The sequence below is a fragment of the Octopus bimaculoides genome, chromosome 1 (assembly GCF_001194135.2).
Source record: "Octopus bimaculoides isolate UCB-OBI-ISO-001 chromosome 1, ASM119413v2, whole genome shotgun sequence".
Lineage (NCBI taxonomy): Eukaryota > Metazoa > Mollusca > Cephalopoda > Octopoda > Octopodidae > Octopus > Octopus bimaculoides.
The window spans coordinates 119938424-119963858 of record NC_068981.1 but is presented as its reverse complement, the minus strand read 5'-3'; the positions used below and the strand labels follow the sequence as shown (position 1 = coordinate 119963858).

The 25435-nt window shown below is 33.9% G+C and overlaps 1 protein-coding gene across 14 annotated transcripts in view; it reads left to right on the top strand.

The window, feature by feature from the left end:
- LOC106881849 (cyclic AMP-responsive element-binding protein 1) overlaps nucleotides 1-25435 on the top strand; it is a 66362-nt gene that overhangs the window by 18050 nt on the left and 22877 nt on the right. For 6 of the 14 annotated variants that reach the window (XM_052969863.1, XM_052969847.1, XM_052969850.1 and 3 more), the window contains 4 exons: nucleotides 9277-9338; nucleotides 9496-9678; nucleotides 10681-10759; nucleotides 14020-14153. In XM_052969863.1, the coding sequence (XP_052825823.1) occupies nucleotides 9504-9678; nucleotides 10681-10759; nucleotides 14020-14153 (388 nt within the window). In that variant the 5' untranslated portion in view covers nucleotides 9277-9338; nucleotides 9496-9503. Of the gene's footprint in view, nucleotides 1-5668; nucleotides 5771-9276; nucleotides 9339-9495; nucleotides 9679-10676; nucleotides 10760-14019; nucleotides 14154-25435 lie in introns of those variants that run through there. The other 8 variants (XM_052969871.1, XM_052969873.1, XM_052969879.1 and 5 more) reach the window with 5 other exon arrangements.

The window sequence follows — 25435 nt, the reverse complement described above, 5'->3', positions numbered from 1 at the left end:
TATGTATATGTATATATATATATGTGTATGTATATATATGTATGTATATGTATATATATATATGTGTATGTATATATATGTATGTATATATATATATATATATATATATGTATATAAATATATATATATGTATATATACATGAGTGTATGTATATATATGTGTGTATGTATATGTATATATACATGTGTATATATATGTATATATGTGTGTATATATGTATATATTTGTGTGTGTGTATATATGTGTGTGTGTGTGTGTGTGTGTGTGTGTGTGTGTGTGTGTGTGTATGAGCAACTTATCATGTCGGGGAATCTTCTAGGTTTTACCTTACCTTTTTATACATGTTTATAAATTTTACTTGAGGATGGTGGGTTTATGCGATGATGTAATCTGTGAATGCATCCATAAAATGGAACCAAAACAGCTGTAGTATATTTTAAACGTCATTTGTGTTCTTTTTTTATATATATTTATAGGTGCTTATGTAATAAAAGACATCTCTGTTTCTCCACAAAAAAAAATCTAATTGAGATTATATTACTGGTCTCTATCAAGTTATTTGGTCTCACTGGAGAGAACAGTCATCATCGACAATGGAAATGTCAAGTGGAATTCTATTGAGATTCCATTCCGTATAGTGAATATTTGTGATGTGAAGATAAGAAATATAGTGAGTTGAATGGCTTGAATATATATAGGAGTTTCAGGAGCACTGAATAAGGTGGAGGAAAAATATGCATCTAAAATATTTTTATTACACAATGTTCACCTTTACTATTCCAACTTTATATGTTAACCATAGTTTGTGGTGAGCACTGTAATAATCAATAATCCAGTGTAAATATACTTAGTTTGGTAATGTTCTTGAGGAATCCATATATATCATCACCATTTAATGTTCCTCTTTCCATGCTGGCATGGGTTGGACATTTCGACAGGAACCAATGAGCCTGATGGCAATGCTGAGCTCCAATATCTTCTTTGACAGTTTCTGTGATGATCATTTTAACCTCAGGATTGTATCCTTTTTTTCCCTTTTCTCCTAGTATTTAAGGTGTTTTCCTTCACAACCAAGAACTCCATGGTTTGATATCTTGAGGAATGAATGTCCTGTAAATGAAATTAGGAGGATGGAAACTGGAATCTTGTTGGGTGGGTTGCACCTGTAATTCAAAGGTCCAGCCTTGTTACATTATGTTACATTGATTTTGGCTGAGAATTGCATTAACTCTAGCATTACTCTGCCAAATGTAATGCTTATTTATTTATATTGCTTTGAATCTCCTGCTTTTGAGATTTCAATTATATGATTGTTTATTTTTAGAATAATAATGTAGGGTAGTTGTGAGAGGCTGGATCTGGTCAGTTTGAACAAAAAAAAAACAACAATATTTGGGCTGGATTTGGCTGGTTTGATTGCTAAAATATTAAGGCTAATGTAATTCTCAGGCAATTAGGGTATACTCACCTGTATAGAATATACATGTGAGTATAGAATACATAACCACATTTTACACTCCCAAGAGTGGTTGGCATTAGGAAGGGCATCCAGTCATTGAAACTATGCCAAATCAGACTGGAGTCTGGTGCAGCCCCTCAGCTTATCAGCTGTGGGCAAACTGTCCAACCCATGCTAGCATGGACAATAGATGTTAAATGATGATGACGATGATGTCATTAATTTACTAAGGGTTTAGTTGGTCTCACAACTGAAGGTTTATCATGGGAACTGGTGGAGGTCTTTCATATTTGGTTGAGACATCTCAGTGTCTGTCTGGGTGATTTACCTTATTTAGTTTGGTACTTCATAGCTCTGATTTTAAATTTTAGCAGTCACCCCAAATTTACTTTACCATACATCCATTCAGACCTCATGAACTTTGTGCTTAATTAAATAGAAAAAGAAAATTAGTATTTTTTATGGAATGCCATATGCATCTTCATGAAGGCAGCTAGTAGTTAGGGTGTTAGTGTTCTGAACATTAGGTCATGGGGTTTGATTCTGAAGCCAAAGGGCATGGTGTGTTCTTGAGCAAGGCACTTCATTTCACATTGCTCCAACCACTCAGATGAAAACAAATATCAGTTCATCACACAGTTAACCCTGCAATGGAGTGGTGTCTCATTCATGGTGTGTTATACTCTCAGTCACTTGAATGTTTTGAAAATCCAAGTAATCTCCAGCCTCATGAGACTTTATGTATACAGAGTACATAATAGATTTCAGTGAAGTATAAGTCTGTCATTTTGGTAGAATATATTGATTTCAAATTCTGGCACAAGACCAGCAATTTCAGTGGAGGAGATAAGTCATTACATTGACCCCAATGCTCAACTGGTACTTATTTTATCAACCCTGAAAGGATAAAAGGCAAAGTTGACATCAGCAGAATTTGAACTCAGAATGTAAAGACAGACAAAATGCCAGTAAACATTTTGCCCAATGTGCTAATGATTCTGTCAGCTTGCCACCTTATTTTGGTAGAGTATATTGATATTGTTTTGTGTTGGCTGTACCATTTCCATACAATACTTTTTATTCTTTTCATTTACAAAGCATTATAAACATGGAAGATATCATTTCTTACTTGATGTTGGCAAACTTGACTGCTCTGCATATCTTTATGTCAGTGACATTTAGGCATTTAGATTATTTTTGTAAAGCATTAAACACAGCAGTATTTTGTTGATTTAGTTTAGAATACCAACTTTGTAACCAATATCTGTCTCTCTATGAAGCTACTATTAGAAAAATGTTTTTTTGGTTTTCACACATTAAATGTGGTGATAAATTTTTGTTTGATGATATCTAGAGAAAAATTGAATAACTCATCGATAAAAAGTGAACAAAGACAGAATTTATATTTGATTACAGAGAGTCTAGCATATTGGTGCTGCAATGTAACAGGTTGATATGTTGTGTGGGAGGCTTGGCTGCTTTTTTTAGAACATGTGTATTTGTTATGAATTATGTATCAGTAGAATAATCATAGCTGTTTCATAAGTCTTAGTTTTTGGACTTACATAGCACTTCTACACATGTTGTGTAATGATGATTTTTAAAAGGATATGCATGTATTTAGTTTTCCACTCCATTCAAAGAATCTTCCATTCAGCATAGCCATGACTCACTGGTTAGACAATGTAAAAGTGTAATTAATTAGCACTGTATAGAGCTGGAAGATGTTAAAGAAACTTCAAATGTGGAAGTGTAGGGCTCTGCTACTCTTCTAAAGGAATTGTTTTATTAAAACTTGTCAGTTGTGATTAAGTAAACAACAGGTGGAGAATTATTTACTGGAGTTGTAGAAAAAAAGAGAAAATATTTTAGTTATTTTGACAATGTTATGATTAATGTTTTAATCTCCCCTTAGGATTGAAAGGAAAAGGAGATTAACAGTGAATATTTTTGTCTCAAGTGTTTAGAGTGGAAAGGGATTTTTTACTCAGTACTGAAGAAAAATCCAAGCTTATAATGGCATTTTTCTCTCTCTTATTGAGTTGGACTTTGACTGTAAATAGTTAAAAAAATACTTTGGAATGAGGTAGTAAACTGAGGAAACTAATGGGAGTGCAAAACAGACATTATTTCCTTCTTAAGTCGGTAGTAGCATAAAGGAAAAAGGTTGGGCAAAAATTATAAAAATCAAAAGTTGAACATTTAGATAAAGCTGTTGACTTCTGGATAGCCTGGTTCAGATTTGACTGACCATACCTGTAGGAAACATATGGACCAGTGTTTCCCAATGAGAAATAGTAATATATAGGCTAAGTATATGTTAATTTTGAGTAATTTTTGTGTTTAATCCTTTTGGTACCATATTTTTCTTGAAATACACCTCTTTGTTTCAATTGATTTCGAAAATAATGAAGACTATAGTAAAATAATTCAGTCATTATTAAGCAGATGTTTGGAACATTATTTAACAGGAAATTTAAATAGGAAATTGTAATTTAGGTCACTTTAACCCTTTAATATTCAGATTATTCTGTCAATTCTAATGCTTAATCACACTGTTTTCAATTAATAATGCATTATTTCATAGCTTTGAGATTTCAATGATGTGATTGCTTATTTTTAGAATGACATTGTAGGATAGGTGTGAGAGGTTGGATTTGGCTGGTTTGAACATAAAACAGATAGAATATCTGGGCTGGATATGGCCAGTTTAAATGCTAAAGGGTTAAAACAGGAAGTTTATACCAGAGAACCAGGGGCAGTCTTGGGCACATTGGTATTGAAAGGGTTAATTCTATATTTGTAATTTCATGCACATACTGTATATTCTCTGAGGTAAAGGAAATCTTGACATCTTTAGATAGTAAGGTGACTGACCTTGTGGGAAAAATAACCTCTTAATAAGGAATTTTAGGGGAATTTGCTCTAAACAAGGACTTGATTAAGATGAAATTAAAAAAAATTTTCTTAGCAGCATTCGGATGGATTTAAGTTTGCTAAAATTTTCAAAGACAGTTTTATGACTTAATCTCTTATGAAATTTAACTTTCTGAGAGAAAAACAATTGATAAAGGCCTAAATGACTTTTGTGTAGGTGCTCTCTGAGATAGGGAACATATTTCAAAGGTTCCATAAGAGTAAAAGGACTGGGAAATGCTGATATAGCCCACCAAGAGGATTGATGCTTCCCCATACATATCCTGAAAGGCGGCGAGCTAGCAGAAACGTTAGCACACCGGGCGAAATGCTTAGCGGTATTTCGTCTGCTGCTACGTTCTGAGTTCAAATTCCGCCGAGGTCGACTTTGCCTTTCATCCTTTCGGGGTCGATTAAATAAGTACCACTTATGCACTGGGGTCGATATAATCGACTTAATCCGTTTGTCTGTCCTTGTTTGTCCCCTCTGTGTGTAGCCCCTTGTGGGTAGTAAAGAAATAATACATATCCTGATATGCTACTGACTCTAGAGAGAGTGAAGTTTAAGTAGGGGTTAAAAGTGAAAACTGTTAAGCTATCAAATAGTCCATCATTGTGCTCATTCTCCTCTAAGTGATTGCTTTTTTTTTAATATCTAGTATATTGCTTCCTAACCATGTGGTCTCATGTTCAGTCCCATTGTATGGAATCTTGGGCAAGTGTCTTCTATACTGGCCCTGGGCCAACCGAAGACTTAGGAGTGGATTTGGTAGATAGAAACTGAAAAAATCTCATCTTTTGTGTGTGTGTGTGTGTGTGTGTGTACATCCTTGTCTTGACATCACTTGATGGTTGTTAACAAGCATCACTGTCATAGAAGCGTTGTTTGCCTCTGGTCTACCATGAAAAATGTGTTTGGCTCTGGGAAAGCATTATTTTGCTTGGAAACAAAGTGAGGGTTGGTGACAGAAAGGGCATCCAGCCGTAGAAAATCTGCCTCAATGAATTCTGCCTGACCTGTGCAATCATGAGAAAGTTGATGCTAAACAACGATGATGACATTGAGTTGACAGTAGATGAATCTAGAATTTGGAAAAAACAAACCCACTAACTTGTGGAAGCTTCCTTGGTGACTCAGTCTTGTGATCTCTTGATGGTGCAAGAACTGTGTTAAAAGATTCTGCTACAATTTTGGTATATCATTGTTTTTGTTGTCATATAATGTTAACCTTAACTGTGATTATATTATTTGTGCTTAGGCTTTGAAACATCTTGAGATTTGAAGGATGATGAGCTGACTGATCATATAAAGCAGTGGATCTCAACTGGTGTCCAAATGGCCCGTAGTGGCCTATATAAGGTTTTTGTTGTTAAAATTGATCTGCAACAAATTGGTAATACTTCTACAATACCAAAAATATTTTTTTTATACAATTACTAATATTTAATTATAAAAATATATGAATTTTTTAAAGATTGAATGGCTAGGAGGGTCCATCTGAGTAAAATAGGAATCAAAGGAGTCCATAAGAAATTGTTGATATAAAGTTAGATTGTTAATAAAGTGCTGATAGATGTGAATAATAGTGAAGAATATCCTCAAAGTGTTGCTGTTATGGGGGGAATGATAGTAATTTGGATTTGTGCCTAAAACTAGTGATGTTAAAGTACAGTAATATTGATATTGTCCTCTCATAAAGCTCTCCAGATTAGAACAAATTATTATTGTCTTGATTGAGCAGATGTTCCAGCTGTAACTATTCCACCTTATTTGTCTTGGACTACATTATTTGAAATTTAAAAAAGAAAAACAAAACAAGTGGAATTTGAAGAAATTTGGTTGCTATTTTCTGGCAGGTTGAACAGTCACTTAGAGACTTTCTCATTGGCTCATCTGAAACAAGTTTGTTGCTTTAGGAAGATGGTAGATATGTTTGAACAGATGACAGATAATGAGTGTTTACTTGATTTTGAGTATATTGTTAATGATATCTACATCAAATATTTTTTCATTACCTGTGATAAAAGGTATTTCAACTGGACTATTCTGTTATCCAACCCCCTCCCCCCGATATTATTGTGTCCTACAACCATTTTATCCAGTGTATCACATTTCTAATTTGTTTTTAGAAAAGATGGTGGGGTATGAAAGGAGCGAGATTTGGCTGCTATTTCTAGAAGGTTAAGTGACCAAATAAAAACACTCCCATTGGCTTGTTTTCATACTTGTGTTGTATTTTCTTGCTGATAGCATCTCTAAGTAATTAACATCATTGATTTTGTTTTGATTTTTAAAAAAAATATTAATATGTAAATTTGTATTCATTGTGGAGACCAATACCTGCCTAATCTATTGGGATTCAATGCAATTGCTGCTATTATTGTTAAGACTAGTGATGGAATGGTTAAAACAGTAGAATGTTTGACGGTATTTAGTTACAGCCCTTCATATTTTGACTTCAAACCTATGTGCTGTCATCTTTACCTATCATTCCTTCTGGGTCATAAAATAAAGTAACAGTCAAATACTGAAGCTAATATAATCAACCAACACCTCTCCACTAATTTCAGGCCTTGTGCCTATGTTAAAAGCTAAGCAGAATCATTTGAGTGTTGGACAAGATGCTTTGTGGAATTTGTTCTGGCTCATTACATTCTGAGTTCAACTCCAGCTGAGGGTCATCATTGCCTTTCATCCTTTCGGAATTGTTAAAATAATGTACCAGTTTAGTACTGAGGTTGATGTAATTGACTTGTCCTCTCTCTTCAAAATCGCTGGTCTTGTGTCCAGAGCTTAAACCTGTCACACTATGTTGCTGCAATAGCAGGAAGAGCTTAAATGTCATCTCTGCCAAGTTCCTGCTAAAGCATTAATGAACACCACACAGAGAAAAAGAAGATTAAATAATAAAAATAGACAACTGATTGTGTTGCACTTTTGTAGTCAAGTATGGTTATGACTCACTGTTAATGATGTCCCCCATATCTGTTGGTTACTTTTGTTTTTAATAAAAAAAAAAAAGAAAAACAATTTTGTGAGGAAATGAACATATGATGAACCCAGCACTTGTAAATGAGTGAAGCCTAGACTCTTTGCAGTTGAGAAAACTATTGATGATATTTATTCTTCAGATGAAGAGTTTACACTTATGCTGATAATGAAAGTGATTCAGACAATCAAACTAGTGAAAGTGATGAGGAAAGTAGTGATTCAGGTGAATGAATACTGTAGTTGAGAGATAGGCCTGTTATTGTTATTCTCCTGAATTTCTTTGTGATTTAGTTGTATTAGTTTACCTGTAATCATTACTCTTGAGCTACACATGCACCTATTTAGTTTTTACCTCAGGAGCCAAGAGGGTTCAAATGTGTGACAATGTGTAACTACTGCCATCTACTTGAATCTCTAACCAATATTGCTACTACAAAAGGCAGCAAGCTAGCAGAATCATTAGCTCACCAAGCAAAATGCTTAGCAACATCATGTCCATCTTTACATTCTGAGTTCAAATTCTGCTGGTGTTGATTTTGCCTTTCATCCTTTCAGGGATGCTGAAATAAGTACCTGCTGTGCATTGGGGTCAGTGTAACTGATTTACTCCTCTCCTGCAATTGTTGATCTTGTGCTAGAATTTGATACCAGTATTACCACTACAAGCAGGCTTTGTGCCTGTGTTAAAAATCAATATTAGAAATATATGTGGTGATAAGAATCAAAAGAATCAGTTAAAATGTTTTTTTCCCCTGGAAGATTTATGAGTATCAACCATATCTAGGAGGGCATTTATGCATTTATGAAATGAAACAGTTTCAATTTAGAATCAGAGTTAGTATTCAGATAATAAAATATCTGTTGCACCTTTTGGAATGGTAATTTCAAATAGTAATTTATTTGGTCTACCATCCTAGTATTTCTTTGACATGTTTGGTAAAGGATATTAGAAATTTATAAACTGTTCTGCATGAAGTAGTCAGCAGATATATTTGTACAACAGTCTAGACATGTGGAAGGCCAACTGGAAATTCATTTCCACCCAAGCACCTTGAGAATATTTGCTAGTTGGATTCTGTAAAATCGTTATTTCTGCTGCCACCACCACCACCACTACCTCTTCCTCTTCCTTCCTCCTTGTCCTTCCCTCTATAAACTTATTCAGTTTAGTTTCTGTCATTTTTGGTCGAATTCTAAATATGTATAATTTTCCCCAATAAAACCTATGTATACGTAAAGCCTCACATGTAAGGTTTATCTTGAGGATTTCACTCCAGCTCAGTAGCAGTCAACTGTAGTAAGTTAAATATACATGTATAATGACTTTGGTTAATAATTTCAATAAGTTGTGGTTGATTTACTGGGTGAGTTGTTTGAAGTGAGGTTTTAACTTATATTACACCCAAGACTATCAGAAATCTTATCATTGATGATATATCAGCTAGAAATTGAATCAAACAATAATGTGCTGGTTACTAATATATTTGCATTACCTTATGCTCAGTATTGTTTTAACAAGCAAATTACTAATATGCTTTAGTTTACTAAATATATTGTACATTAAAATGGTGTCAGGTTCTTGGAAGTAAGATTTAATGACTTCTCAAATATATTTTTGTGTGAAATGCTTAAATTATTAATTACAGATATTTTTTACCTTCAGAGTTTCTTTGCGAAAACAACACACTTAAGGAAATATTTGGTATTATTCAATAAAAGAAAGACTCAAGTTATTTCAAATAATAAAATCTCCTTTCTTTATTGAGAATGATTTGTGAAATGTTGATATCTTTTTTCAATAATTTCAGTTATGTTTGTATTACATTTGGTAATAAAATTTAAAAGGGAAATGTTTCATTTAGGGAAATGTTGGCAATTTCTTTTAGAATTCGTACTTTATTTTGGCAGGGAAGAACTTTCATCTACATGACCTTTGACGTTATTACTTTCGATGTTGGCCAAGATAACAGGTAAATTGTCACCAAATACATTCAGTGTGAAATATTCTACAAATATATCTATTGAGTGAAGATGCGCATGGGCTCTCAGTTTGTCCCCTTTTCTCTGGATCTGTTGCATCAGTTGGGTCTAATTTTGACATGGCCTTCTGTGCTATATTTTTTCCAGAGTAGAGAATGTCTGAAGTGCCAACCTCACAGACCAGTGAGATTGAAAACGGCTCGCAGGAGATATCTATTGTGCATGTGACAATACCTAACCAACCAGTCCAAGTGCAATCTGTTATACAATCTAGCCATCAACCATCAGTGATACAGACAACTGGCCCAAATGTTCAGACTATTCAGGTAGGTTGAGCCATGTTGCTGCCACTGTTGCTGTTGCCACTATTGTATCACAAAACTCTTCTAGAAATCCTTCTCTTTAATTTATTGATTCTCTTAGTTTCATCATGTTCGTTATTTCCCTTCTAACACTCCATATAATTATCTTCTGTTGCTAACAGTCCTAAGTTATCCCTGCTGATGGCTTCTTTATAAAACTTATCTGTAAATCTTGAAACACTTGTCATCATTTTAATGAACTGACAGCTCTAAATTCTAACATTTTTCTAACCTTAGTAAATGATAAAGGCTTTGGAGCATTTTTCTATCTAATTTATTAGCTGCTTTGGTTTTATTTCCTCTCTTCTCATTTTGCAGCCTTTTTTATAGAAACATACTTAATATAAAAACCAAGATGGCTTTTAAAAATTCTTTATATTGAGTTATCTTCATCTTGTGTTTGGATACTCTATCCTGTAAGCCAGCATTGTTCTAATGATGCATTTTATTCAGGCTAAGTTGGAAGATCTCTGAAGTATTAACTTTCACTGGAAGACTGCAATATGAGAGTCTGCATTTACTTTCTTTCCTTTCTTATACTTATTTCTTTTATTCTCTTATTTTCTTTAAAATATCCAAAATGGTAACTGAACTTCTTCATTTCATTGATTATCTTCTTTCAATGACTTATTTAAATCATAAATCTAAAGGTTTTTCTGAATTCTGTTATATCTTCTTATTATTTCCTCTTACATCTGCATGCCTTCTTCTGAGTAGTTTATAATAAATGAATGGGAGTATTTTATTTGGTAGATGACTTTCACTTTAATTCTTTACTTTGAACTTTGATTTTTAATATTTTGGTTAATTTATAGTTGGTGAAATCTCATTGTTAAATAAAGATTAAGTTGCCAAAAAGAAAACTATGTCCTTAAGATACTAAATAATTTTTTAGGTCTATTTGCACATCTGTTTCTATCACTGGTAAGTCTTCACCTAATTTGACCTCTTTAAACATTCTTTCAGGTAGCTACAGTAAATGATGATATGACAGATGGTGCTGAAGGAAGAAAGAGGAGAGAGATATTAGCTAGAAGACCTTCATATCGGTATTTATCTTCATTTCTGTACCAGCAAACATGCTTTTTTTTTTACTCATGTTTTCTCTTGATCTGTCTTTGGATGCCATGTCTTAATCTTATCCAATTGGTTATTTCTGTTGCACATCCTATGTGAAGTGGCCAAACCTTGTCCATGCTTGATAGCCTTCTGAATTAAGGGAATCTTGTAGAATATTTTACACTGAAATTATTGGTGATATAAATAATGTGAAAGTACTTGTGCTTATGGATTCAACCATATGGCCATAGTCTTTCAAACCGGTTTTCAAAAGTCATGTAAATTGATAGTTTCTTGACCTTGTTTTATTGATTGTTCAGTGTTATTATTTTTGTGTGTTTGTTTTGTAAATTTCAGTCAGAAAGAAAGAATAAATATGATCTTGAAAATGTTAGCATTGTTTTAAAAACAAATTTATCAATTCTTATTTTGTCTTCTGGTATTTTGAAAAGTTGGAAAATTATTTAAGCTTGTGGTCATCAATCTCTTGTTTTCAGTGGGTAAAATATTCTTTAGCTTTACTGCTGCTAAGAAGGCATTTTGGAACTGGGGGACTATTTGTCTTACTCAAATGAGAAAAATGCTATGAAGCAGCCTAGTTTTGTCAAGTAATTTCTGTTTTAGCAATGGGGAAATATTAATGTTTAAATTTGTTTATATCTTTTTGATTGAAATGGCAACTTGAAAAAGGCATATGAAAGCAAATTTTCCAACAATATCCTTTCAATATAAATTTCTTTTAATGGTACCAGGCTACACATTTTTAGTGGTAAGGGATGTAGTATATTGAATTGGTCCCTACATATGCTTAGTATTTCTGTTATTGACCTTTGAGGAATGAGGCACATGAATATCCTAGTGCGATTTAAACTCAGAATATAGGAAAACAAAGCAAAAATTCTGAATGATGTTTCTGTATGGTTCTATTTCTTCCACTCATCTCTATTTTAATATATATATATATATTGCTGTGAGGGATTAGAACTGTTTTGTTCTGCTTCTAAAAAACAAAACACAGTGAAAGTTTGCTATCAAATTATTTTTATTTCAAAAACTATTTTTCTGTTACTGAACAAAACTATTCTTTTTGAAGCAGTTTATGCAAATCAAAGTAACCAAAACTACATTTAGTAAATGTCTTTTGTGTTATGTCTTAGAATTCTTTGTCATGGGTTGGCTTCATGAGTGAAAAATTCATAAAGACTGCTACCCAGTTTGACTGCAGGCTTGCTGGTGGTTGACAAAACATAGATGGGGCAGACAGGCCCTGCTGCAGTGGTGCAAAGGAAATTCTGTTCTGGGTTCAATACTGCTATGTCCTGGTTCTTCTTTTTCAATCTCCTTTTGTTCTCATGTGTTCTCAAAAGAGGAGACTGACTGGTGAATAGTGTGTTGCAAGGTCTCACAATTGGAGGCTATAGTACACCACTGTCAATGATCAATGAGACAGACACCAAAAACCTCTGGGAGTCCTTGTACTGTTTCTTTGGTGTTCCTCCCTCACAATGTCCAGTGGAGAGAATGGCTTTGGTGCAGGTGATTTCTGCTTGTTTGAAGACTTCAGTGTTAACTATGGACATTGAGGATGATACAGAAGCATTGTTGGTGGAAGAACTCAAGGAGTTGCAGGGGATATTGTAATATACATTTAGAAACCTGTTGATATAATCAAAGTTAAGTTTTTTTTTTTCATTTCTGTTGTGGAAATATGTTTATATGGTGTTTCCTGTTGATCTATTTAAAACACTTGAAAAAAACAATCAAGGCTTTCAATGATGTTATTGTAAACTGACTCAACAACTAATATTCACCAGTCATTTAATGTAGGGATTCTGTTTATTGATTTGAACCAGACTTGTTTTAGTCATATTGAAAACTGCCATAATTCTAAATAACCTTATTAGTTATAAGATAAAATGATCTGTGGCAATAACAGAAAGAATGCTATTTTATTTTACAATGTTTACATATTTTACAATATGTTTAATATGTTTTAGAATGTTTACTATTTTATTTTACAATAACATGTTCTCTCAAAATCACTGAAATAAATTCAACTTGAGTTATTTTAAGCTGGAATTCATTCCTTTTTTTTGTTGAATAAAATTCTCCTTTCTAAACTTGCATTTTCTATTATTTTTCTCTAAATTGTCTTATAAAAAAGAAATACAAAATTTTATTTCAGTGTTTTAGGAACATTTTTGAATCCTATAGAAATTTAGAGAATCATGGTTAATATACATTTCAAATGGTTAGTTTTCCGTTCAGTTTTCTGGCCCTGGAATATAACATTACCACATCAACTGTTGATTTTAGTTTGAGAATATAATCAATTTTGGCATAATGTTTTTGTGATAGCACATGGATATCAAACATTCCTGAAACCAATACAATTTGGATAGTTGGTTATATAATACATGGATTGATGTATGAATGTTTTAAAATATAAATTAATAAATAATATTGTTTTGCTTGACTGAGAGTAAAATAATATAAACAAGAAGTGGGTTTTAAATGTCAGCTAGACTTCTACCCTTAATGGCAAGTATATTTTTTACACACTCACACAAAAGAAAGAAAGAAAAAGACCAAAACTACTACAAGAGTATTTACTGAAAGAAGTTTTTGTTTGTGAAATGTCCTGAAACTTGTCTTATCTTCATTTTTTTTTTATCATGTGGCTATGATGTGACATTTGGTGACAGAATCCTTTAGAACAGTTGTTTCAGTGATGTCTTAGTTATAGATTTTCTTAAAAATTTTATAAAACTCATTTATTTTTATGTAACTCGTTATATTTTGTGTGTGTGTGTGTGTGCGCGTGCGTGCATGCATGTGTGTGTGTGTGTGTGAGAGAGAGAGAGAGAGAAAGAGAGAATATCTGTGCATGACTGAGATAGTGAGAGGTATAATTATTTTTAAAAAATATATTTTGCAGTTGCAAGAATTCATTTTTTTAAGCTATTCTTTTCAACAGAGTTGGAAATCTTGCATGTAATGAATCTATAAAAGTTCCTTTATCTCCAGTTTGTTTCTAAATTCTTTTTACTATTAATCTTTCTCTTTCTTTCAATGTATTATGTCTTTTGATTGCAGACTTAGTATCTTATAATAGAAGCAGCATCCAGATAAAATTACAAAATGGAATTCTGATAGTTATGTTACCATGTTTGTCTGCAGTGGCTCATATAATTACATAAAATTCATTAATATTTTGTTAATATTATTTTCTTTTGGGATTTTCTTACAGTAAAATTTTGAATGAATTATCGTCCGAGTGTCCACCTATCAAAATTGAGGAACCTACAAATCAAGACGGTCAAGAGACCACTGAAGCAGCTTCAAACCTCAGTACAAATTCCATACAGTACCAGCCTGCAACAGGTGAGTTCATTCAAACTTTTGAAACTAATTTACTTTGACCTTTTGCCATAAAGACTTTCATAAAAGGTTAGTAATTTCAACCAGTGTTCTTACTGTGAGAAGAAATATTCTATTTTATTTATTTACATCTATATTTAGATGAGTTTCTTCTTTCAATTTTCAAGATCTCTGATTCTTTTTTATATTCAAATATAAATTTGAATGACATTGCAGAGTAAAATCCATTGTAAAAGTGAATTATGTCACTTCATGGCAAGTGATTTCATTTCTAGTGTAGCATCAGAGAAAATGATTTTTTAAAATTAAACAATCTTTGGAAATTCATTAAACACACAAAGGCTAGTCTCTAAACATTTCCAGTTATTTTAGCTTTATAAATTTTTTTGATACATGAAAAGAGCTGGACTCATTGTGTCAAAGAGTGAACTGTCTGAAGTTCACGCTTATATAAGTTTATACCTTCTTCTATTTTATTTGGGATTGTCGTAATATAGTAGAGGGTGGCAGTTTTGCAAACAAATATTGACTATGTTCATTTGTATAAACAATAAGAAGAGAGATATAACAGTGATATTAATAAATGGATTGCAATAATATGGGCAGAAGTCTGTATTTTTGTAAAAAAATCAAGAGCTGAAAATCAACACTTACAGTGTGTTTTCAAAATAAAATGTACATGGTAAAAATAATGTTAGCTTATGGAGAACTGTTCCATTTTCTGAAGTCATCATTGTTGACTTAAGTACACACAATTGATTCTTGCCATCCTCTTAGATTGAATCGCTTGTGTAGAGACTGAATTGTTTGCATCTTTTATATTCACTTGTCCATATCCCTGACCAATATGCTGTCTGTCAAAACACACTTGACCCCTCTCCTCTTCAAACCCAGCCATCATTGTCTCTGTTGTTAATTAGATGGCCTGATCACTACCCACTCAAGGCTTCAGATCTCGCATCTTCTTTCCTCTGAACCATTTGTTATTTCAGCTCAGTTAATCAACAGAGCTCTATCAGTTATTTTACCTCTGCCTCATGTTAGATAAGTGAATGGGCAAAACAGTTGATCCTTCATTATCTCCCATCGCTAATTGGGTGGCATTTATCCACCATATCAACACATGGAACACAATCAAGAAAACAAAGGATTCCTCTGTGTATTACAAGGTCTGCAATATATTTTGACTCACAAATTTCAGTTGGGCTTTTTAGTCCCTTGACAAATGAGTCTGTAGTCTGCTACACTTCAACAAAAATGGTGCTGTAAGTTGTACATCTTCTAAGAAAGTTACTCTATTTGCTCTCCATTTTATCACACATACAAAACCTTTCTCCACAACACCATGCTCACCACCATCTATAGACAGTTACCTAATGCATGCGATTCACTAATTACCCAACTGTACAAGTTGATCACTCCTAATAGAGTTCCCTCTGTTTCTCTAAAACAATGTTGCTCTAGTACTAACTCCTATTCCCATCAAATATTTCATCTCTTCTCTTTGTAGAGAAATCTATCACAACCTATGGAAACACACAACAGTATATTTCACTCCCAAAGAGAATGCTTCCACAAAGCCTTCTAACCTATCAAGTTAAAAGTGCATAAACAATCATCTCCTTTATTACTTAAACTCTCTCTCCTTGCCTGGTGGTCACTTGTATGGCATGGTTTCCTTAGAGATAGATCTATCAGAAACTTCCTTTCCTATGTCCCTTAAGAACTTTGATGGAAGCAATGGGTGTTATCTTTGACAATTACAAAACCTCTGTCTATGTTTGCATAGGAGTCCTGTAGCTAAGTTGCTTACCTATAAGTTGCAAACATCAGTTATCTCTTGGATCAGAATTTTATTCTTAGAATACTCTGTCACACTGGAATATGCCATGGTTCGATTATGTTTCCTGCATTCAGTTGCCTACGAGGTTACAGAGTTCACTTTGGAACCATGTGGTTCCAGGTTCTATTCTATTGTGTGGTCTGTTTTGTAAGTTCTTTGGGATGAGTAATGCCTTGTGGATAAAATTTGATAGAAGAAAACTGTATAGAAGCGTGTCACATAATATGAGTGTACACATGTGAGTGATTGTTTTTGTGTCTTCATATTAATACCGTTTGAGTGATGGTGTAATTGTTTTCATCTCTAGTAAACAGTATCTCTTGTATCTTGGTGGTGGCTTCATTGATTTTGAATGAAGATCTGTAGAATAAGAAAATGCCTTCCTCAAAAACAAGTAAAAGTTGGCAACAGGAAGGGTGTCTAGTCATAGGATACTTCTTCAATAAGTGCCAGTCAGCCCATGCCAACATGGAAAAAGTAGATGTAAAAACGATGGTGATGACACTGATGACTTTTCTATCTGTACATCACTTGCCTTACTATTGCTGATGATAAAACTTCCATTCCTTTTTATTTTTCTGATCCCAAGCATCATCCACATCTAACATAGATACTCCATGCCAGACTTGAACTGTTTTTGGTGACCTCAAGAAAAAAAAAAAGAAAGAAAGAAAGAAAAGAAAAACTCTTTCAATGGGTACAACACCCAGTCACCATGAAAATTGTACATACATAACAATGCCAAAAGAGTACCTTAGAGACTAAGCTGCTTCTCTTTGGCCAGTAGATAACTTGAGTTGTCACTAGTTGCTTACTGCATACGATGTTGAACCATTAAGAGTTCTGCTCATATATCCTAATGGTGTTGTGATATATGCAAATATTGAAGACTATATCTTTAGTTCATTGGTAAAATCTCCTTCACCTTTACTCTGTAATAACTATTTCTTCTCTATCATTTCTTTTGCTATCTTAACTAATTCCGATCCTCTGATCTAACTAGTAGCATACCACATGTATCTTTTCCCTGCTTGATGCATTTGTATCTCATCTCATTTTTTCATCCTCAACACCACATTGCTCAATCACTTCTCCCAAAACTGCATCCCTCTTCAATTTTTTCATTGCCATGTTGGTGTTGTTTTACTTCAGGTCAGCCCTTACTGAGCAAAGCTATTTCAGTCTGCTTTGTATTTCCATTTGGACAATGGCCAGTTTGTCCTTTCTGTTTTTGAGATAGTAAGGCAAAGTTTAAGGGAGATTTGGTTGTTATTTCTAGCAGGTTGAATGACTGCATAGAGACTCCCTTGTTGGCTATTTGCTTGTGTTTCCTATATTGAACATCAACTACATTCATCTCACCTAGCTTTGATGACACAAAGTTTATAGACACTGCCCTCCTCTTACTAAAAAAAAAAAAGAGAGAGAAAAACAAACAAAAAGCAAATGTTTGAATGGGCTTTGTTTTGAAATACTTGGTGGTAAAGTTGATTTTGCTATCATGAGAAAGCCAACATCTGAATAATTTTTATTTCTTAATGGATATTTGAATTTTAAGGATAAGTTCTTTGGATATGATATGTGCTGTGAATTTTTAAATCTGATTTAGTGATTATATTCAGTTAAGTGAGGGATAGCATTATGTTCTCCCTCAACATATAATAGTTTACTTCTTGACTCTGTTAACCCCACCTTTCTCTCTCTCTCTCTCTCTCTCTCTCTCTCTCTCTCTCTCTCTCTCTCTCTCTCATATATATATATATATATATACGTAAATATATACATAAATATTTCATCATCATTATCATCATTATTTAACATCTGCTTTCCATGCTGGCATGGGTTGTACAGTTTGACTGGAGCTGATAATCCCGAGAGCTGCACCAGGTTCCAGTCTGATTTGGCATGGTTTCTACAGTTAGATGCCCTTCTTAACATCAACCACTCCAAGAGTGGGTGCTCGTTATGTGCCACCAGCATGGGTGCTTTTGTGTGCCACTGGCATAAGTACCAGTTATGTGGCAAGTCTTCTCAATCAAGCACAGCATATCACCAAAGGTCTCAGTCACTTGTTATTGCCACCATGAGGCCTAATGTTCAAAGATCGGGCTTCACCACCATGTCCCATGTTTTCCTGGGTCTACCTCTTCCACAAGTTCCCTCCACAGTTAGAGATTGGCACTTCTTTACCCAGCTGTCCTCATCCATACACACCACATGACCATACCAGTGCAGTCATAGTAATAATTTTATATTTGGGTTTACAACTTGTAGTATGTTGTTTAAAGCCCATCCACAGTATTCAGCTATCTGATGTCAACAACATTATGGAGGTATATGCCACTGAATTTCTTCTGGAATTCCTTTGTGTCTGTAGAGTTTATAAAATATGAGAGAAAGAAAATGGAATTTATGAAACTTTTTATTCAGAACCACTATGATCATTTTGTACTAGTGGGATGCTGTACAAACAGTTGTCATGCATCATGGATGCAGATGTGTCTCTTCAAGTGACTTTTCAAAAAGTACTTAATTTTTTACTTGTTGTTTACCGTATTTCTATAACAATACACTTTGCTTAGTGTAGCTTACAATCCATTTCCATGAATGAAAGAATTCTTCTCATATGAACAATAAAAGAATAAAGAATCAAAATATAAAATAAATAAATCAAATAAATCAAATAAAATGTAATACACTGATAAAAAGACACTGGTAAATAAAAACAAAATATACATGCGGCAATCAAAATAGAACAAATAATAGAATCAGACATTTATATTGGCCTTTACATTTCATCAAAACAAATAATTTAATATGTCCATATATACATATATATATACACTTACATACATACACACATATATCCAGTTCTCTATATATTATATATTTATACACGCTTGTGCACGCGCACACACACGCGCATATATAAGCATATATATACACCCACATATATATATATATATCTATTCATACATGATGGCTCACCTGCTAGAAATAGCAGTTAAATTTCCCCTCAAAATCATATCCCCACCATATTAAGAAAAGACACATATGGGCCTTGATTTCCTGCAAAATGCAAAAATGGGACAGTCATAGCAGGAATTTCTTTGATCATAGGTCTGCTTGATGAGGGATGACTTAAAGTTGAAGAAGAACAAATTTGTGTTATAGGTCATAACACCTTAAGAGGTAAAGAAAATTGTATTTACCACATTATATCCCAATTGTTCTTCACTTTCTCTCTTTGGTTTTATGGTGTGTTGTTTCTTTTTACCTAATTGTTACCAGCAAAAAGTATATGAAATGTTGTTTGTACAATAATAAATGCTTCTTTCTTCAAGCTTAGTCATAAGTGATCTCAGAAATGATTTATGTCCATCTTTGTACACTGTGTGTGTGTATTAACTGAAATTAAAACATAAGTGATAGTGAAATAATGAAATAATTGCTGTGCTCTAATCACATTGTAATAGGGTTTACTCGTCTTTATAAAACCATAAAATAGAATATTGATTCATACAGTTGGCTTTGTTAAAGCCCAGATCAAACTTATAGTGAAGAATGTTCTAGTTTTCCTGTCTTTCATTTTCAGACAGTGTATCTTGGACAACTGTATTCTACTCACTTTTTTAAAGAAATTAAGAAATTAAGGTGACTGGATGTCTTAAATTACTTTAAATGATGTGAGAGTGTTTTAGTAGATTAAATGATAGAAAACAATTTTTTTGCAGTATTAATGTCTAAAGGTTACTTTTATAAATGGCTATAAATACCATTGACCTTTGCTATAGACACCAAAAATTATATTTCACAATATATCAAAAATAACAAAGTAAGACCTAAGCAGTTCTCTTGATATAAAGAAATGGATCTGTCATCTTTATGATGTTCATGGGATTCTGACAATAATCATGATTTAGATTCTGGTCTATTCTCTAAGTGTACATTTTCCAGCACATTTATTTTGTAAAGCAAGTGAATTTGGAATTTGAAATCTGAAATGGAAATCAAACCGAATCCGACGACTGGTACCCATGCCAACCTCTCCTTCATTGGACACTAAACTCTGCTTGTGAAGACCTGTTGGGGCAAGTGAAATCGTAATTGAACCATACTCGATGACTGGTCACCACACCAGTGGAGCACTAACAGCACTGTTGAGCATGTTCATTGCCAGAGCAGCTGTCTGGCTTCTGTGCTAGTGGCCCGTAAATAGCACCATTAGAGAGTAATCGTTACCAGCGTTGCCTTCTAGCACTTGTGCTGGTGGCATGTTAGAAAATCATTCGAACGAGGTCGTTGCCAGTGCCACTGGACTGGCTCCCGTGCAGGTGGCATGTAAAAAACACCTTTTTGAGCGTGGCTGTTGCCAGTACCGTGCGACTGGCTCTCGTACTGGTGGCACATAAAAGCACCCACTACACTCTTGGAGTGGTTGGAGTTTAGGAAGGGCATCCAGCTGTAGAAACTCTGCCAGATCAGATTGGAGCCTGGTGCGGCCTTCTGGCTTGCCAGTCCTCAGTCAAATCGTCCAACCCATGCTAGCATGGAAAGCGGACGTTAAACGATGATGATGATGATGATGATGATTGAATGAACAAATATTCCGCAAAAATAAATGCTACCAACCAAATGATGTAATGCAAAGAGAAAGTGACTAAACGCTTTTGTAAAAGACCTGCAGAGAGAGGAAATATACCTAGCACCAATTCTTTATTTATGCTCATCTTGAGATACTTCTTGATTGTGTGTAATGGATGAAAGTTATTTTCTAGTTGAGAATTTGTACATTTATAAATCATATGGCAAACAATCCCAGAAATAATAAACTGGTATTTGTGCATATGTATTCATTATTCCTTTTATTATGGTATTTTATAACCAAATATTGCTTGAGCTGTAGAGTTGGTACAAAAAATCTTCGGTTCTGATTCTTCAATTTATGGTATCACTGACACCTGACTCCAACTCCTCTATTTGTAATTAGACTAATCATATAGTTTTTATATTGATTGAAAGTATACAACATATATTGCCAATGTAAATTATGAGACTACTTTTTAGCACCCGAACTTGTTAAACTTTGGATTTGAAGGCTAAATCTATGCTGTTGTGACTTACATTATTTGTTAAAGAAGTTAAAGTGGTGAACTGGCAGAATCGTTAGCATGCTGAGCAAAATGCTTAGTAGTATGAAATTCTGGCTTTACAATCTGGGTTCAAATCCTCCTGAAGTTGACTTTGCCTATCATTTTTCAGGTCAGTCAAGTAAGCCCTGGGGGTCAATATAATCAACTAACTCCTTCCCCACAAATTTCTGGTCATGTGCCTATAGTAGAAAAAATTATTTATTAAAGAAGTTACACATAATAAAATATAAGACAAAACTTGAAAAATTTCAAAACTGAGGCTGTTTTTTTTTTTTTAACCTTTTAGCATTTAAACTGGCCATATCCAAATAGATTATTCTACCTTTGTTGTTGCTTCTATTAAACCCATAAAGCAAAATATGCCGAATATGCTCCTTTGTTATTTCTATTATAGCTTTGAAAAAATAACTGTTACAATCGAACTGCACTCTTCAAAACTTGCACTAAGAATAAGGTTGAGATAAAATTCCTATCTGCTTTTATAGCAAGTTGATGCAGTTAGTTTAACCCATCTCCCTTTGACTTTTAGCTCATGCAAATGAGAAAAACGCATTACTTATGGGATGAACCAATAGTTACTGCTTTCATCTCTTACAGAGATTTTCTAACTAGCTACTTTGCTTGTTGATATAAAAATAATAAACTATAAAAATGTTACGCAAGATAAACAGGAACTTCTTTGTTTATAAATTCAAAATTCTAGAGCTCATCAAAATGAAAACTAAAAGATTGAAAACCTGAAGCTATTTAACAAATGACATTTTAAAAGAAAACTCAAGTAGATACTACCCTGTCTTTATCCCTTGACTTGTGGTTGTTGAGGCATTCATTGGTGATATCACAACCAGATTTTGCCACATCTTTTAGGCTTCTTCTGCTCTGAGGTGGCAAAATTCAGGCCTGTCCACTTTTTGATGTTACAAGCCTGTGTTTTTCTTGGCCTTCCCTACATTCAGTCACCTTCCACTGCACCTTGCAGGATTGTCTGTGCTGGGCCAGGTTTCTTGTGACATGGTCATAACATTTCTGTTTCCTTGACTACAATTGCCAGCAGGCCCTTGTGTAGTCCAATAGCCCAGGTTATTCTCATCTCACTTCATTATTTGTCATGTGTTCTTTTATGAGATAACCTAGATACCATTTGTAGCATCTCATTTCCATTGTGCTTACCTTTTTTCTCACTTCTGCTGTTAATGTCCAAGCCTTACAGGCATATAGAAAGATGGAAATCACAAATGATTGCGTCAGTCTGACTATCAAGTAAATACATAGATATATAACCCTTACTTTTGAGATTAAAACTTTGTTGTCATATAACATTGAAGTGAATGTAACATGAAAGTTTACACTAAATTAAATGAAAAATAATATTGTGAAGGAAAATCCAACCCTGATTCCTGTAACCTAATAATTACTTCTGATTCTGACTCCCTGACTTTTCAGCCCTGAATATTACAATACAATTGCAATTGTATCAAATGTAAAAATTGTTTCAAATTTTAAAATTTATAGCATTTGATTGTTTGAAACTTTAATCTTATTTGAATGTTTCTAGTATTTAGCAAGCTGGCAGAATCAGTAGCATGTCAAGCAAAATGCTTAACAATATTTCATCTGTCTTTATGCTCTGAGTTCAAATTCTGCCAAGGTCTACTTTGCCTTTCATTCTTTCAGGGTCAATAAAATAAGTACCAGTTGAACCCTGGGGTTGATATAATCAACTTACCCCCTCCCCAGAACTTGCTGACTCTGCATCAGAATTTGAAACCAGTATTTAAGATTGATAAATTTGTTTTCTGCTTTTGATATCCTGATTTCTATTTTTCATAATTCCGTAGTTTCTTTTGAGTGTATGTATGTGTGTCAGAGTATGAATGTGAGTGAGTGTATATGTACTTTATATACAATGAGAAAGAGATGAAGGAAATAAGTATATTCAGTACTACCCCCACCCCACTCACCTTATGAGAAACAGAGAGAGAGAGAGAGAGAAAGAGAATTGTGTAGTCTGGACATTCTATACTATTCTGCGTGTGTGCATGAAAATGTGCTAAGAGAAGTAACTTAGGTTGATTAGTGGCATGTATCTGAACAGTGTAGATAATAAAGGTGTATTAGATAACATGAGATAAATTCTTGCTTTATTGATATTCAACTTCAAGAGAGGGTAGCATAATCACTTGGTGGACTTAAAATAAGAAGTGGGAGGTACTCCCAAGAATCACAGATTCTTTATAATAGACGTACCATTAAGGAAATAACTGTGACTGCCGGAAGTCAAAAGGATAACCATGGACATGTTTCTGCTTCAATCAGTGTTAACAACACAACAATTGTCCTATCTTATCTTCAGCAGACAATACACATCTTCTCTTCAGCAGACAATACACATAGACGTTTTAAAAAAAAGAGTATATAGCTTTGTTAATTTGCACAAAGGAAACAAAAAAGGTGCTTACAGAAATAACTCAAAGTGGTCAGTGGCATGTATCTGATGTATTTGAATCACCAAGATGAATACGAGTATATGTATATGTGTGTGTGTGTGTATATATATATATATATATATATATATATATAAATGCAGGCATAAATACATATGTATATATATATGTGTGTGTGTATATACATATATGTATATGTATTGGTGACCTGCTGAGTCACTTAAAAAGCATCCACTCCACACTGTGCAGTGGCTGGCGTTTGATAGGGCATCCAGCTGTAAAAATCATGCCAAAACTGATCGTGCCTGTGCTCATGCCACGTAATAAGTGGTCAGTCCAATCTATGGTACAGTCTTGTGCTTGGCCAGCTCCTGTCAAACCATGGCACCATGGAAGGAGGACATTAAACGATGATGACAATTATATATATATATATATATATATATAATCAACTTAGCTTTCACTTTTCCATGCTTACGTGGGTCAGATGGAGTTTATTGAGGCAGATTTTGTATGGTCTGATGACCATGATGTCAAAACAAGGAGACACATACACACACGATGGGCTTCTTTCCGTTTCCATCAATCAAATCCACTCACACGGCTTTGCTTGACCTTGGATGATAGTAGAAGATGATAAAAACATACTATACTGTCTCATACATAGCAGAACGAGTTAATAGACTTCACTCTACTGAGAATTATCCTTGCAATTAAGAGGCAGAAACTAAGATAAGTGGCAGGGTGTTTAAAATTTAAAACCAAAATGCAAGGGAGATAATTACAGATATATTGATTAATATAAAATTTTGAAATCTAGATAGTGTTTATTCATAATAAGAGTTGCTATTTTCTCTGTATTTCTGTATATACTAATCACTTTTAAGTCTTTCTAACTGTGTTGATGAAATTTAACAAGTCATAAAAAAACATGATCAACTTGTAAATGCATTGTTTTCATTTCCACAAGAAATTGGATTTCGATGTTTTAATAGAGTTATCTCCCCCTTTTTATTTCTAAGCTTTTACTGCAAAGATAATTCAATTTTTCACTTTACTATATTACAATCTATTGTAGATGTATCGAATATGTTTGGTTGATAAGATCTGACGCAATAGGAAGACATCCGTTGCTATCATCTGTAATACCAAAGACATATTCCTAGAATTACTTTCCTTGCTCGTTTTCATATTTTCAAATAGCCCCTGAAAGAATTTCCTTATAATTAACTGCAAAGATACTCTCGGCTAACTTATGTATTTCAATACCCTTTAAATGTACATATGTGAAACTGCTGAATGTAAAAGTTATATATATATATATATCATCATCATCGTCATCGTTTAACGTCTGCTTTCCATGCTAGCATGGGTTGGACGATTTGACTGAGGACTGGTGAAACCAGATGGCTACACCAGGCTCCAATCTGATTTGGCAGAGTTTCTACAGATGGATGCCCTTCCTAACGTCAACCACTCAGAGAGTGTAGTGGGTGCTTTTACGTGCCACCGGCACGAAGGCCAGTCAGGGGGTACTGGCAACGGCCACGAGAGAGAGAGATCACTAGCCACTACACATTCTTTATTTTCTCTTCTTGTTTCTTTCTGTGTTCCTTCCTGTGGAAGAGCATAGGCTCGAAACGTTAAAGACTTTTTCACTTCCCGAGTGTTATACTAATACATCTGTTTGTTGTCTACACCACCTGTCTTACGTGGGTCAGATGGAGTTTATTGAGGCAGATTTTGTATGGTCCGATGACCTTCATGATGTCAAAACATGATGTTTTTTTTGTGAATTTTCCCTATCTATCTATCTATCTATCTATCTATCTATCTATCTATCTA